This window comes from Zonotrichia leucophrys, chromosome 13, assembly GCF_028769735.1.
Source record: "Zonotrichia leucophrys gambelii isolate GWCS_2022_RI chromosome 13, RI_Zleu_2.0, whole genome shotgun sequence".
Taxonomy (NCBI): domain Eukaryota; kingdom Metazoa; phylum Chordata; class Aves; order Passeriformes; family Passerellidae; genus Zonotrichia; species Zonotrichia leucophrys.
In genome coordinates, this window is record NC_088183.1 from 6,452,077 (window position 1) to 6,466,356 (window position 14,280).

The window sequence follows — 14,280 nt, forward strand, 5'->3', positions numbered from 1 at the left end:
CACTGGGATTTATTAATACCAGCTTTGCCATTTTACATGAGTATCAGGTAGCTTTTTTTCCTTGCCTGTCTTCTGTTTGCAAACACAAAGGAAACCAATTCCTTTCCTGCGTGCTTTAAGCTACAGGCTCTTCTTCAGCACATCTGTCAGAAAGCAGTTCAGCGGCTTTCCTCTGCATTGTTTCCAATTTATTAATCAACACTTCCAGCTCCCTACTGAGTTACAGCCACATTATGGTCCCCTTGAAGTCCATGGCAGCACTTCCACCAACTTCATTAGGACCAGAAACTCGCTCTTGAAGTCTCTGCCAATTCCTTAAGTGCTTTAACTTCAGCGTTGGAGATTTTTGTTTTAATCTTCCTACGCCTGTTTCTGACACATCATTTTACATGTGTGCATGCACCAACTGCCCTTCTTGAAACTAAAAATGGCCTTAAAAGCAAATGGAAAAGTTTGGGGTTTTTTTTTCACCTGTGAATGATGCAATTGGGACCCTGAATGTCTCTTTGACGTGGCTGTTAGAGGAGAGATGCCATCCTGAGGGGTCTGTTAGAGAGCCCCAACTGCAGACTCTGCTCCCTATCAGGCAGGCAGCTGGGGTTCAGCCTGCTGCAGGGGGAATTTTGGCCCCTTCCAGTGCCAGTCTCTGTTTCAAGGCCACCAGTAAAGCCACTGGTCCATGGCTCATGGGAACAACTCACAGCCATGGAAACAGTGGTGTCTGAGCACCAAAAGTTCTTTCTTGTGGGAAGCCTGGAGCTGGGGCCTTTGCAGGTCAGGCCACTCACTTGCCACTGACCCCACTCAGCCTGAACCAGTTTACCCCAAGGCCAAAGCCCAGCAGGAGAAGATGTTAGGAGCAGCATTCCCCTTTGCCTGCCCTTTTTTGTTTAGTCACCAGCTGAGTTATGAAATCCGCCTGCAGCGTCACCGTGTCTGTGGGTTTCCCATGGGCTGGAGAGGCTATTACCAAGGAGCAGCTGGAATGTTAATTACCCATTAAGGAACTAAATCTGGGGGATTTCTCAAAGCAAATACACATCATCTCTGGCACTAACCCCACAGTGGCCTGAGCATCCTTCCCAGCCAGGCTGGAGGACGCAATCCTTGCAGCCCCTGCTGGAAGCCCCTCCCTTATCCCAGCCAGGGAATGCTCTCAGCGCTGTCCTCAGCAGCAGGACAGCCTGGCTGGAGCTGGCGTTCGAGCCCCAGGAACATTTTGCAGGGCAGGCAGCTCCCTTGCAGACACACCAGAACTACTGCGAGGCAAAGTGAAAGGGAAGAATGTGTCCCAGGGAGTGGAGAAAACTCCATCCTGCCCAGTGGAGCAGTCTGTCTCCCAGCAACTTTGGGGCTGAGGGCTGCACAGGATTTTGAACCAGTGGGTTAATTCTTTTAGCAGCTCATATGGTTATTTCAGCCTGTTGCCCATAAGTTGGGGCTTGTCTCTTTGCCTCTGGCTTGCATCTGTTCCAGGGGAATATCCATAGGCTCATCCTTTTGGAGGACTGTCACAGGCAGAGCAGCACACGTGGCTCCCTGGGGACAAAGCCAGCCTGCCTTGCTGCCTGTGCACCTCTCACCAGCTCCAGGCTCCTTCTCAGACAGGGCACCCACAGCACACATGCCCTGACACAGGCTGACCTCTGCTGCTGACTCTTTCCTTCCCCTTTCCTCCAAATCAGGCCACAGCCGCTGCCACCAGAGCACTCGGCTGGAATTACAGCAGCTCTGCCAATGTGTATTTTAAAAGCCTCTCCTTCAATATCCGAACAGGAAGATCCCTGATGCAGTGGCAAAAGTGTATCGAGCACAGTAGCAAGTGAAGGTGTTCCAGGGGGTCAAGACCGGGGTTACAGTGACATGGCTGAGCACACAGAGCTTTCCCAGGGAAAAGTCCCAGCACGGGTGGGGGCGGTGCAGCGGGACAAGGAGCCTTAAGGATCAAATCTCTTTTTCCTGCTGGCAGCCCAGAGGTTTGCATCCTGGAATGCTTGGCCAGAGAAAGGAAAATGTATGGGAAATCTGGATAAGCAATATGGGCAAATGGATGCTACCCTAAAAACACATAGCACCCCACAGCTGCAGAGGAGATGGACATGAGAAGGGAGGCAGAAATTTCTGATGGGCCAGCACCAAATACTCTCAGTGATGCAGAGGTGCTGGACCCTCCCTGCAGATGTTTCCAGGCCTTTGGACTGCGCAGTCTCGCTAGCAGTGCTGTTATAAGGATCCTCCCTTGTCCAGCTGCTGCTCCTCCACCAGCCCAGCTCTGAGCACAGCTCTGGATGCAGATCTGAAGCTCCGTCAGGCGTTCCCATGGAGGGACCACGGCTGCTCCTGCTCTGTCATTCACACCCCAGCCCATGTGGCTCAGAGCTCTCTGTTTCCCAGAGGCAGCCCAGCACCAGGTGGAGCAGCTGGAAGCAGGGCAGGATGATGCCCGGGAAGCATTTCATCAGCTCTATAAATTCAATTTTTTTGTGCCTCTGTTCTGAAGGTTTTTGGTGCTCCCCATCCTTACCCTCCTGAGCACTTTTTAAATCACTTGGAAACAGAAAATATTGCCTTGTTGAACCACCTTTATGTAAAATTTTACAAACTGACATTCTTTTTGTTGAGGTTGAACAAACCCCCTCCGTCATAGCTCAGGGAGGTGTTCCTGCACCATCACTCATGGTTCACAGCTGCAGTCTCTGCTTCTCCCATCCACTGCCAGAGCTCCTGAGAGACTCACCGTGACTGAAACCTCTCCCATCACCTCCTTGACAAAAATATGCCACTCACACATATTAAACCACCACACACATCCCCCTGTGGGTGAATTCCCCAGCAGCTCCTCGCAGTCAGGGCTCCGGCAGGGACAAGCAGCTGCTTGCAGACCCCCAGGACCCCTCACCATGCTCAGCCCTGACAGGGAGCGAGGGAGAAAGGCCTGCGCCCCAACCTGGCTGTAGCTGAGCCGGGGCACAGCCGGCTGCAGCGGCGTGGCCGGGGGGAAGCAGAATGCTTGCTGGAATTACACCCATTTCCCTTCGGTTGTTTTTTAAACCGGTTCGTTTCCAAAGCTCTCCCGGGCCGGCTCCGTCTGGAGCGCAAACACCCCCGGACCCGCCGCCATCTTGGGGAGGGAGCCGGGGGGAGGCCGCCGCCATCTTGGGGAGGTCGGGCCGGCGGGAGAATGGATTGTGTGCGGGGAGAGGCGGCCGCGCTATCCCGGGGAGATCGGCCCGGCCCGGCCTCGGGAGGGACGGTCACGGTTTGGCCCGGCCCAGAGAGATCGGGATTGGGATGGGGACACAGCCCTGCGCCTGCGGCAGCGGACACGCCGCCTCCCGCCATCCCTTCCGGGTGAGGCGGTCACCCACGCCCCCTGACCCCGCCGCTTCCTTTCCGCGGCAGCCGCCGGAGCAGACGGGCAGGTGAGTCCGGGCCGCGCCGCATCCGCCGCCATCCGCCCGCCCGCGCCTCGTCGCCGCCTCCGCGCCCGCCGCCCGCCCTCGCGGGACCGGGGCTGCGCGGGGCAGCGCGCTGGGCGCGGGGGAGGCGCGCCCGGCGGAGCGGGGCCATGGGCCGCGGGAAAGCCGCGGGCTGGAGTAGCGGAGCGCCCGGCTGGGGCTGCTGGGCCCCGGGCCGGCCCTCCCCCGGACCCTGAGCGGTCGGGGCTGCGGCGAAACGCGGCGCGTTCGTGGCTCGCAGCTCGATACCGGCGATACAGCGTGTGCTGCGTGCTCCGTGCGGGCCTCGCTGCGCTGGGGAGAGCGCTGTCCGTGGAGCCCGTGCGCCATGGATGGGTCGAGGAGGGGATGTGGTGCTATGGAAGTGTCCGCGCAGACACTGCTGTAAATCGATGTTATAGTGCTCAGGGCAGTCGGTGGAGGGGGCATGGCCGAGGGTGATCTGGGTTGTGTTTGGGTTGGGTACCTCGGTGCAGCGGCCGGACATGTCCCTTGTGCAGGGCGCCAGCTGTAGCAGGAGTTTGGCAGGAGAGGGCAATATGGAACCGTTTTTCTGTGCTTGGGAGCGGATGCCCAGGATCCGCCGCCATCAAACCGAGCACAGCCCCTGCTGTCTCCCATCGCTGGGGGTAGGCTTCGGGAGCTGGAAACTTGGCTGGGCTAGTCCCAAGGATGTGGTTGGGAGACCAGTAATATGGAAAAACCCAAGCTGGTACTTAAACTTCTACAGACTCGCAGCTTTCTGAGAATCCTGGGTTTCTGTAATTGTTTAGTTTGTTTTTTTTTTTTATCTTAAACCCACATAAACAATTGGAAGTGCTCAGCATTGCTGATTATCAAGGAAAAGAGCTCCCTTGTGCACTGCTGTGGTGGGACTTGGGGACATCAGCTGCCATGAAGTGCAGCAGGAGAGACTCCACTAAACATCTACTTGCAGTAGATGATGGCCTGTGTGCCAGGATACAGCAAAGCTGAGAATTAAGGGGTTTATAAGAAATGTATCTGTGTTTTGCCAGTGGTAACTCATTTTTTCGTGCTTGGTAAAAGGTTGAAATAGCAGGAATTTCATAAAATCCTTGAACAATGCTGAGAAACTGCCAACACTCATACATCTGTTTTGTTGTTGCTCAGAAATGGCACCTCGCAAGGGCAAGGAGAAGAAGGAAGAGCAGGTCATCAGCCTGGGACCTCAGGTTGCTGAAGGAGAGAATGTGTTTGGCGTCTGCCACATCTTTGCCTCCTTCAATGACACCTTCGTCCATGTGACTGATCTGTCTGGCAAGTGAGTATGGGGCAGGCATCACCTCCCTGCAGAGCCCAGCTCCTTCAGGTGCGAAAGCAGAAACTGGGCTTGGCAAGAGGTTCCACCAAAATACTTGAGTTTCTGCTGAGCTTCTTGCACGGTGCATATGCATGAACTGAGTGGCTTGGTGAGCTCATCTGATCAAGATGGTGTTCAGGGTGCTGTGTGGCTTATTGATCTGATAACATTGGAAATAGTAGGTTCTGATTTGGGGGAGGAGCAAGGAATGGCTTTGTTTTGAGCATCACCTTTTCCTTCTGTAGGGAAACCATCTGCCGTGTGACCGGTGGGATGAAGGTGAAGGCAGACAGAGATGAGTCCTCTCCCTACGCAGCCATGCTGGCAGCCCAGGACGTTGCCCAGAGGTGCAAGGAGCTGGGCATCACTGCCCTGCACATCAAGCTGCGTGCAACTGGGGGCAACAGGTACAGCAGGAGGGCTGGGGCACCGATGGGGACATGGCTGTGGGGGCTGCTGGTGAATGGGTTTGGAACACCAGGAGAGTGGTTTGGCATGGGGAAAGTGTGCCTTTCATATTCCTGGCTGTTTGTAAACTGTGTGCAGCTTCTAGGTCATGAAAGGGGTTGTTGGTTCTGATTCTCCTCCAGGACCAAGACTCCTGGACCCGGTGCTCAGTCAGCCCTGAGAGCTCTGGCCCGCTCTGGAATGAAGATTGGCCGCATTGGTGAGTGAGGAAGAAAGAGATTATTTAGTGAAATAATTGCTCTGCTTGATCTTAACTTCAGGACTTTCTTCATGGCCGCCTAGGTGGCACCAATGAAAGGATTTCATGTAAACAGATCCTTAAATTGACCAGTAGGTGGTGAGAGCAGCACTCAGAACCCAGGTTTCTGTGTGCAGGCCAACCCCAGCTTGGAGCAGGTTGCTGCTGCTCCTCCTCTGATGTCACATGGCTGTTCTGGCACCTAAAAATACCTTGCTGGTCTCGGTGACTCAGTAATAATGGAGTTCTCCAGCTGTTGTAGGGAGAGTCCTGAACTTTGTGGGGAAGTCACAAGATGCAGTGGTGGTGATTGTGCTGAAAATTCTTCAAGCATCCTGTGTTTCTTTTGAACTGCTGTGGCTGCTTGGTTTAAGTGGGGTGGGAGATGGGAATTTTTGCTTGCACAGGGTACCCAGGCTGTGGCAAGTTCCCAAATACCTTCACAGAGAGTTCCTTCTGCACATGTGCAGCTCCTGTGGTGTCCAGGTGCTGAGGTGTTGGGTGTTGGCTGTGCCCAGGTGGTGTGTGGGGTGCCTCTGGAAGGTAACTGTGCTCTGGATTCTCTCCCTGCAGAGGATGTCACCCCCATCCCCTCCGACAGCACTCGCAGGAAGGGTGGTCGCCGTGGACGTCGTCTGTAACCAGCGCAGCACCTTCTGTTATTAAAGCTCTCTTAAACCTCAGTTTAGCTCTGTGTTTCCTTACTGGGGTGTGCTCAGAAGCCAAGGGGGCTTCAGGTAATTCCATCCACAGGCTTGTGCTGTGGAGCAAGGCATCTGGCTTGGAGGGGAACCAGGCTGGCTGCTCCAAAGCCATAGGGGTCTTGGGCTTCATATAGTAAAAGCTGCTTTTGAAATGAGTCATAACTTCTTGCATCTCCTGGAAAAGAAAGCTGGACTGGGAACGAGCAACTGCTGCTGGATTTTCTGCAAAATGTTGCTTAATGCATCACTTCCCCTTTCTCTGGAAAAAGTCCTTTCTCTGCCTGGATATCTGTTCCTAAGCCAGCATTTCCCTTGGCACAGCCATAGTGTTTTATTTGTTATTTTATATGTGGCCATGGAAAACATTAGAACAAACTTTCCTTGCTGCCTTAAACATGCACCATTTGCCATTCAGATCACTTTTCCTGTCCTTAAAGTGGTGGTTGAATTCCATAAGGAGAAGGTGTCAAAAACGTGAAACCAGAAGCAGCTCAGCCAACATGGAGCTGAAGGAGAAAAGGGCAGGAGAGAGGAGGGAGCTGGGAATGAGGCACTGTTACCAACAGCTCCACTCTGTTTTTTGATAGGCTTTGCATGCTGTGAAAGCTGTTCTTTTTGGCCACGCAGGTGTGGCACGTCTGAGGGCATGGCAGACCAAGCAGGCAGGGTTTCAGGTTCCCTCCTGCTAGTGGGGTTTTTAGTTTGTTGCAATTTTGCTGGTTGGTTGGTGTTGGGTTATTTTGTTAGTAATGGTTTTTACACGATGAGAAGCCACAGTACAAGACTGGATGTGGCACTCAGTGCCATGGTTTGGTTGAGGTGTTAGGGCTGGGTTGTACTCAGTGATCTTAAAGGTCTCTTCCAGTCTAGTGATTTGTGTGTTTCATGTGAGTTACTCTGTCCCAGGGGACATCACCATGGCTGTTTGATGGGGCACAACTGGGGAGAGCTCTATATCAGAAATCCAACACAGGACCTTTGCTGCAGCAAAAATTCAGCAGGCTCTGCTCATCTGAGTGCAGGGGGAGATGTTTCCACTGACTCCCTCTGCTGCCCACCCTGGTCCAGGCTGGTTCAGCCTCTACCACATGTAGAAAGGGGAAGGTGTCTGCTCCACGGGAAGGTGGATTTGCTCTATTAGCCCTTAGTCCTTGGAAGCTGGATCCGTGCAGGTGCACACAGGGCTGGCTGAGCTGAGTTGCTGTACACCCAGCCTGTGCCAGGTGCTGCCCTGGCAGTGCTGTGCCATGGGCAAGCTGGTGCCTGGGCTCACTGCACAATTAAAGGTTAAAATTGCTTTGATTTCTTAGCTGACCTGACGTCTTTGAAGCAGCTTCCTGTGTTGATGCATAACCCCAAAGAGGAAATGATGAATGAGGAAGAGAAACCAAAGCCCCAGCAAAGAGCAGCTTCCTGGCTCATGTCCTGGGGCTTTCTGGAGGGAAAGGCCCTCCTGTCAGAGTGGCATGGATGGATCTCCTGGCTCTGGACACTCCTGGCCTCACCCAACTGGCTTGTCTTGAGTGATTACCTGCCCACCCTGTGTTGCCCTGGCAGGGATGCTCATCCTGTGGAGGGCATGGGGCTGTTCAGGGGCTGTGCTCCCTGCCCAGATACAGTCAGTGGTCACTGGTGAGCCCTGTGGCTCAGCCTTTCCCCTCAGGTTTGCCCAGGGCTGATCCTGTGCTGCTGAGGGTGTCACCTCAGGCTCGGTGGGAAATGTGGGTGTGTTCCCCAAACCTTTGTGCAGGGTCTGGGGCTGAGAGCTGTGAAATGAGGCCCAGCTGGTGATGAATGGCTTCCTGTGAATGCCCACTGGGTTATTCCACCTCACTGCCTGAAATAATTGCTCTGCTGGCCTGGTCCTCTTCAGAGTCCTGAAATCACTCCTGGCTCCAGATGGCTTTTTTGTCCTCAAAAAAGACTTGTGAAGTTTTTGATGGGCAGCACCAAACGCAAAGCCTTGGGGTAACAGGGTGGTGACAATTCATTGCCAGCCTCAGGCGATGGGAGAGTGAGGAGGGTCAGACAGGATGGAAGCTGCTCTCTGAAAGTGTCTTTGTCTTCCCTGGAAAATCAGTTCACAGACTGAGAACCCACCGGGTGTCACAGCCCTGGGCAGAAAGTTGTGTGTGAGGCACTGAAGAGCTGACTGGAAATGTGTGTGTGTGGAGCAGGGGCTGATTTGGGGCTGACTTTCCTCCTCCAGGCTGGGGCTTGAGGGGCTCAGCCTGCCTGGGAAGGGGATGTTCCTCACCCCCAAGTTGTCACCCACGTTTGTGGTTTGCACAGCCGGCCCAGCTCCATGGAATCGCTGGGGTTTTGTTTGTGAAGTTCCTGTTCTGGCTTTCTCTGGTTCTCCTTATGGCTGAGGCTGGTCACAGAATGCACCAGGAGCGTGGCCTCCAGGCAGGGATTGTGGCCCAAAAATGAGCTGAGTGTGGGCTGGGGCTGTGAGGAAAACCAGTGTGTCCCCCAAAAGTCCCAGTGCCCATGAGGGCAGAGACAAAAAATGTATGGAAGGCTTTTGTGTTCTTTCTTCCCCCCCACCCCTTTTTTTCTTCCTTTTTTTTTTTTTACTTCTCTTTCTTCCATTTTCTCTCGATCTCCTCTCCCTTTTTATTTTCTTTTCAAACCCCTCTGATGGTTTCTAAACACAGCTTTGCTACAGGCTGGGGTGAGGCTGATGGACACCCTGGGGCAGTGCTGTGTGAATCCCTGGGTGCCCAGGCCTTTCTCAGCTGGGTTACAGGGTCAGGATCAGGCTCCAGGCACCAAAGTCCTTCCCCTGTGCGGGGCTGCAATTTCCCACCTGGAAAGCAGGAGCATCACCCACCACATTTCCTCCACGAACAGCATCTGCCAGGAGACCCCACCCTATACCCCTGTAAATGCTTTGAAATGATCCCTTTGCTTGCTCTCCTGCCAGCTGGAGGCTCAGGACTGAATCAGGAAAAGAAATGGAGTTACTGAAACATGTCCCTGCTCGCCCCAGGGGGTTTGCCAGGTAACCCGTGGTGCCTGGTTAGGTAGGGTAAGGCAGGACTTTCACCGGTACATTTGCAGTTTCACTTTTGGCTGAGCTCTGGCCATGCTTGTGCTGAGTCCTGACGCTGGAGCCAGCTTGGTGCGGGGCTCAGAGTGACCTCGGCCCAGCATGGACATGGGGGTCTGTTACCCCTGGGCTGCTCTGGGACATTGTGTAACACCTCCAAAAACAGCATTATGGGGTGGATGGCTGCTCCTGCCCATGTAGCCCTTGTGGGGCTGTGGGGGGCTGGAGACCCTCATTGCCCCACTCCCACTGGTGCTTTGGGATCGCTCACATCGAGAGGCTGTTCCTCCTCTCTTGGATTTGGGGGTTCAGCCCCTGGAAGCAGCTGCAGGCAAAGCAAAGTGGGTAATGCTAGAAGGAAGGAGGGCTTGAAAGCCCTTGATCCTTTAGTCACCATCCCCTCAGACTGAGAAATGCTGGCCAAGAACCCCCTCGCAGGGAGGGTCCAGAGTGACCCTCAAGGAGGGGCTGAGCCCCAGTGCAGCTTTTCCCCAGCAGCAGGGGAGGAGACCAGGGAGGAGGGGTGCACCCTGGCACTGTGCCCCCACGGAGGGTCCTGCTCAGCTTTTGGTGTGGGGGCTCCTCCCCATGGTGTCCCATCCCCCTGTCCCAGCTCTGCACCCCACTTCCTTCCTCACACCTTTCCTCTCACCCTCCCCACTGCCACCCCCCTTTTCTCACCTCCTGCCCCCCTGGGGGTACCAGAGCCTCTGGGCCCCTGGCACCGGTGTCACCAGTGGGGCACGGTGACCCGCTGGTGCCGTGGGGTGGGCAGTGAAGCCCCACAGAGCGGCCGTGGAGCTCAGGGCTGTGTCCAGCATAATCTCTGAACTGGAGACCTCTGCAGCAGAGCTCTGCCTGACAACGAGTGATGCAAGTGCCAGCAGCCAATAGGACATTTTTTCTGGCTTCCCCCCCCGGGTGTCAGGGCGGGGTGGGGACCCGAGGGTATTTCCAGAAGCCTCTCTCGGGGTGCTCATTCTCTTCGGGGACCCCAACGGAGCCATGGCTGAGGAGCAGAGGGACCTCATCTCTGACCGCGCCAGCGGTGTGCTCAGCGTTGGGGACACCCAGAGGTGCCACTGCTGGGGACACGGGGATGGGGCACGCGAGAAGGGCAAAGGGGGCACAGTGGGGACGTGGAACAGGGGGGTATTGCGTGGTTGTGGGATGGAAGGGGATACAGTCGGGTCAGGGGGGCACAGAGTGACTGTGGGGCAGGAGATGGGGCGCAGGCTGTGGGAATGGGGCACTGTGGAGCTAAGAGGGCCGTGGAAGGGTCTGTGAAGCAAGGCAGGGGCCTGGGGGGGCTGTGGGATGGGGGAATTGGGTGGCTGTGGGATTGGGAGGGCACGGAGTGGCAGCGGGATGAAAGGGGTCACTGCACCGCTGGGCCAGGGGGACAGGGCGTGGCGGTGGGGGGGGCAGGCTCACAGGGTGGGGCGTGGAGCCATGGCCTGAAGCTCTGGGGGAAGCAGCTCTGTGGGAAGAGGCTGTGGGACGGGCAGGATGAAGGCGTGGCCATGGGGCAGGAGCGGACCCTGGACCCGAATGGCTTTATGGACCTGTCCCCCCCCATGTCCCCACTCTTCCCCATGTCCCAACCCCCCCGGGGGGGGACGCCCCACCCATAACTTGCAGCCAATCAGAAGCCCTGGATTTGTGACGTCACCAGTCACCAGGCAGACGCCCGCGCAGCGCGTCCCGCTCGGGACTTGTCCCCGGGCCGGGCAGGGTCCGCTCCGCCCCGGGCCGCGGGGACAGGGGGGGACCTCGGGGCACCGCTGCGCCTCGACAGCGCCACATTCAGCCAGCGGGGCAGGATCGGGCACAACATTTTAAACAACATCCATGAATCGTGTCCCCTGCCCCATGGACCAGCGAGATTTCAAATGGCTTCATCATCTCCCAGAGGCGATGCCTAGAGTGATGCTGTTCCCCAAAATCCCCTGGCAGCGCCCTTCGGTCCCCCTCCCGTGTCTCCCCTTCCCCCGCCCCCACTGTGGGTTTCGCTTCCCGCTGTGAGGGGTGCTGAGGTTTCACTTCTGCTCTCTGCGATGGGCGAATTTGCATTTGTCTGGCTGCAAGGCCCCGGGACGGGAGTGTCTGGGGCCGGGAGGGGGGGACAGCAGGATGTCACCTGCCGCTGCCGCTGGGCGGCTGAGCTCCCTGTGCGTGTCCCGCAGGGCTGCGCTGGGGCGCAAAGCCGCCTTCTCCACGCTCTCCATCTTGGTGGCGCTGCTCATCGCCGGCCAGGCTGTCACCGTCTACTACGTGTACCAGCAGAGCGGGCAGATCAGCAAGCTGACCAAGACCTCCCAGAACCTGCAGCTGGAGGCTCTGCAGAGGAAGCTGCCTGGCAGTCAGTAGCCCCATGGGCAGGGAGGTGGAGGGGGAGAAGGGATGAATCCCTCCGGGACCCTCCTGGACCACCCAGCCCAGTTGGGTCCCCTCACAGTTCTCCTTCCTTGGCAGATGCCATGCCAGTGAATAAGATGAAGATGGCCAAGGCAAATACACCTCTGGTGATGAATGTCCTGCACCCCGCATCCTTTGAAGACCTTTCGGTAAGAGAAGTCCACCACTGCTTGGCACTCCTGCTGCCCTCAGGCCTTGCTGCCGTGCTCACACTGCCCTTTTGCCTTTTCTCTTAAGTTCAAGGCCCCTGCTAGCAACAAAACTGAGGACATCGTGAAGCACCTGCTGCTGGTAAGGTTCCCTGCTCTCTGCCCTGGGGTTTCTGGGGGTGCTCAGAGCTGGTGGGAGCTCTGATCTCCTGCAGCATCTGTCTGGCTGATATATCAGCATAACTCCAACCCCCACCCTCCCACCTCATTTTTCTTTGCCTTCACTGTGGTGGTTGCTCTACAGCAAGGAGACCCCAGCAGGAAGTTCCCGGAGCTGAAGGACAACCTGATGGACAATTTGAAGCACCTGAGAAGCACCATGAATCATATGGACTGGAAGGTCAGTGCTTGTCACTGTCATCCTGTCCCACCTGCCTCCTGTCCAGGAGTGCTTTGGGAAGGGACATTTATCAGGATAAACAAAGTTTAGCTTTAGCCAGGCTTGGGCTGCTCCCACCCAGAGGAGGGGATGGTGTTCACCACCTTCCCTGTCCAAGCCAGAGCTCAGGACATGGCTCCCCTGGGGTGAACTCTCCCATGCCCATTAATGTGCTGGACCCTCTCATTGCAGTCCTTCGAGTCCTGGATGCACAAGTGGCTGCTGTTCCTGATGGCCAACAACCCCCAGGCTGAGGGCCGCAAGACAATCCCAGCAGAGAAAGGTATTGGGGATGGGACTGCAGAGCTGGGCACAGGCAGGGAGATGCTGGCATGGGATATCTCACATGGACCTATTTGTTCTGTGGGGAACCCCTGTTTTGTGGCTGTTGGGACATCACAGAACATCTCTGCCTGTAGGGTGAACAAAAGGCTGGAGCCCCACCCCAAATCCTCCATCCCTGGTCAGACCGAGAGCCTCAGAAAGGTCCCTGAGCAGGGCTTGTTCACCTTTAACTGTGTGTGGACAGAATCTCCCGCTGAGGGGAAGGGCCCTGGGGGCTGATGGAGTGTCCCCTGTGTTTCTGTTGCCCTAGTGCTAACTAAGTGCCAAGCAGAGGCAGCTTTTGGGAGCGATCTGCTGGGCCACTTCCGCCCCCAGTGCGATGAGAACGGCGACTACCTGCCCAAGCAGTGCCTGCCCTCCGCTGGCTACTGCTGGTGCTGCTACAAAAATGGCACCGAGATTGAGGGCACTGCCACTCGGGGAAAGCTGGACTGCCCTGGTAGGTGGCCAGGGAGGGGATGCAGAGGAAGGAGAGGTGGGCATCTTGGGGAGAGAGCTAGGAGAGGTGGGCATCCAGGCTTCAGGGAGCACCCCTCACCCATCCAGTGCCAGTATGTTGAGGCTTTAAGGGACCCCAAAACCCACAGCCCCCCGTGGGTAGCTGGAGCTGAGGTGTGCAGTCAGGGCTTTCCATGAGCCCCCCCTTGCCCCCCACGCAGCACTGGGTGCCCTGCTGCCCTCAGAGGGATGGGGGTGGGTGATGGGGCAGCCCCAGGGTCCGGCACCCACATCCTGCCCTCCCTTTGCAGGCACTGCTGCTCCCAGTGCTGCTGCTGGCACCCCAGACCCAGAGGAGATGATCTTCTCTGGGGTCGACATGCTTAAGCTGGCCCCAAGCAAAGGTGAGTGTCCTAGAGCCCCCAGAGTCCTGGGGACTGCTGCAGAGGGGTTTTGGGAAGTCCTCGAGCTGTTTTACTGAGTACCTCCTCTTGTTCCCCCACAGAAGAGTAGAAGAGGATGCCAGCAGTTGCCTTCAGCATCCCTGCTCCTTCAGCTCCTGATTAATTTTTTCTTTTTCTGCTCTTACATTGCTTTTCCAAGGCAGTTAACAGTGGGCATGGCTGCACAGCTGCCACCACCATCAGAGTCCCCTCAGAAGGTGGTTAGAGCAGGCTGGAAAATTATTTCAACCATCTCAGATCCATAAATCCTGTTCTCTTTGACTCGACCTCCGAGAACACCCAGGCAGCAGTGCAGCTCACCCCTGCTGAAGAACTTAAGCTTCCTTAGACTGAACAAATATTAAAAGCAGCCAAATAACCCCCACCAGCTTCTTAACTGATTGCTGTAGGCTGGAGCCCTGTTAGATTCCTGGAGTAAATGGGTTTTTATTGTGGAGTGCTCAGGTTTGTACATAGATTCGCCTACAGCCTCAGCAGTGGGTAACCATAGGCAGAGGGGCTGATTTTCCTGACTATATCTGATTGTTCCTTTACAAATGATCTCACAAGCTAATAATCTCAAATAAACTTTTGAATAACAAAGCCTTGTAAGCAACTCCAGCAGGGCTTCGTGTGCTGTTTGCAGCTGTCCGAGGTTATAAAGAAATGAAACTTAACAAAAAAGAGGTAAAGAAAAATCTCTGGGCATTTGGACAGCTGTATCTCCACCCAGGACTGGCTGTGTCCCTTGTCCCATCCCTTGTTTGGTGTCATTGGGGCCCTGGGGTTCCCCTGCCCCAGACA

The 14,280-nt window shown here is 55.8% G+C and overlaps 2 protein-coding genes across 3 annotated transcripts; both read left to right on the forward strand.

The window, feature by feature from the left end:
* Positions 1–3,158: 3,158 nt before the first annotated feature.
* RPS14 (ribosomal protein S14) lies at positions 3,159–6,168 on the forward strand. The gene is made up of 5 exons (XM_064724841.1): positions 3,159–3,422; positions 4,590–4,740; positions 5,025–5,186; positions 5,370–5,446; positions 6,059–6,168. Exons 2-5 carry the CDS (start codon positions 4,592–4,594, stop codon positions 6,124–6,126), a joined length of 456 nt encoding a protein of 151 aa, XP_064580911.1. The 5' UTR covers positions 3,159–3,422; positions 4,590–4,591; the 3' UTR covers positions 6,127–6,168.
* Positions 6,169–10,092: 3,924 nt separating this feature from the next.
* CD74 (CD74 molecule) lies at positions 10,093–14,097 on the forward strand. Of its 2 annotated transcripts, XM_064725086.1 has the most exons (9): positions 10,148–10,320; positions 11,431–11,606; positions 11,720–11,811; positions 11,900–11,953; positions 12,116–12,211; positions 12,443–12,533; positions 12,846–13,034; positions 13,345–13,437; positions 13,539–14,097. In XM_064725086.1, exons 1-9 carry the CDS (start codon positions 10,250–10,252, stop codon positions 13,544–13,546), a joined length of 870 nt encoding a protein of 289 aa, XP_064581156.1. In that variant the 5' UTR covers positions 10,148–10,249; the 3' UTR covers positions 13,547–14,097. The 2 variants fall into 2 exon arrangements, with proteins under 2 accessions (XP_064581157.1, XP_064581156.1); XM_064725087.1 differs by lacking the exon at positions 12,846–13,034 and having other exon boundaries at positions 10,093–10,320.
* The last annotated feature ends 183 nt before the right edge of the window (positions 14,098–14,280 follow it).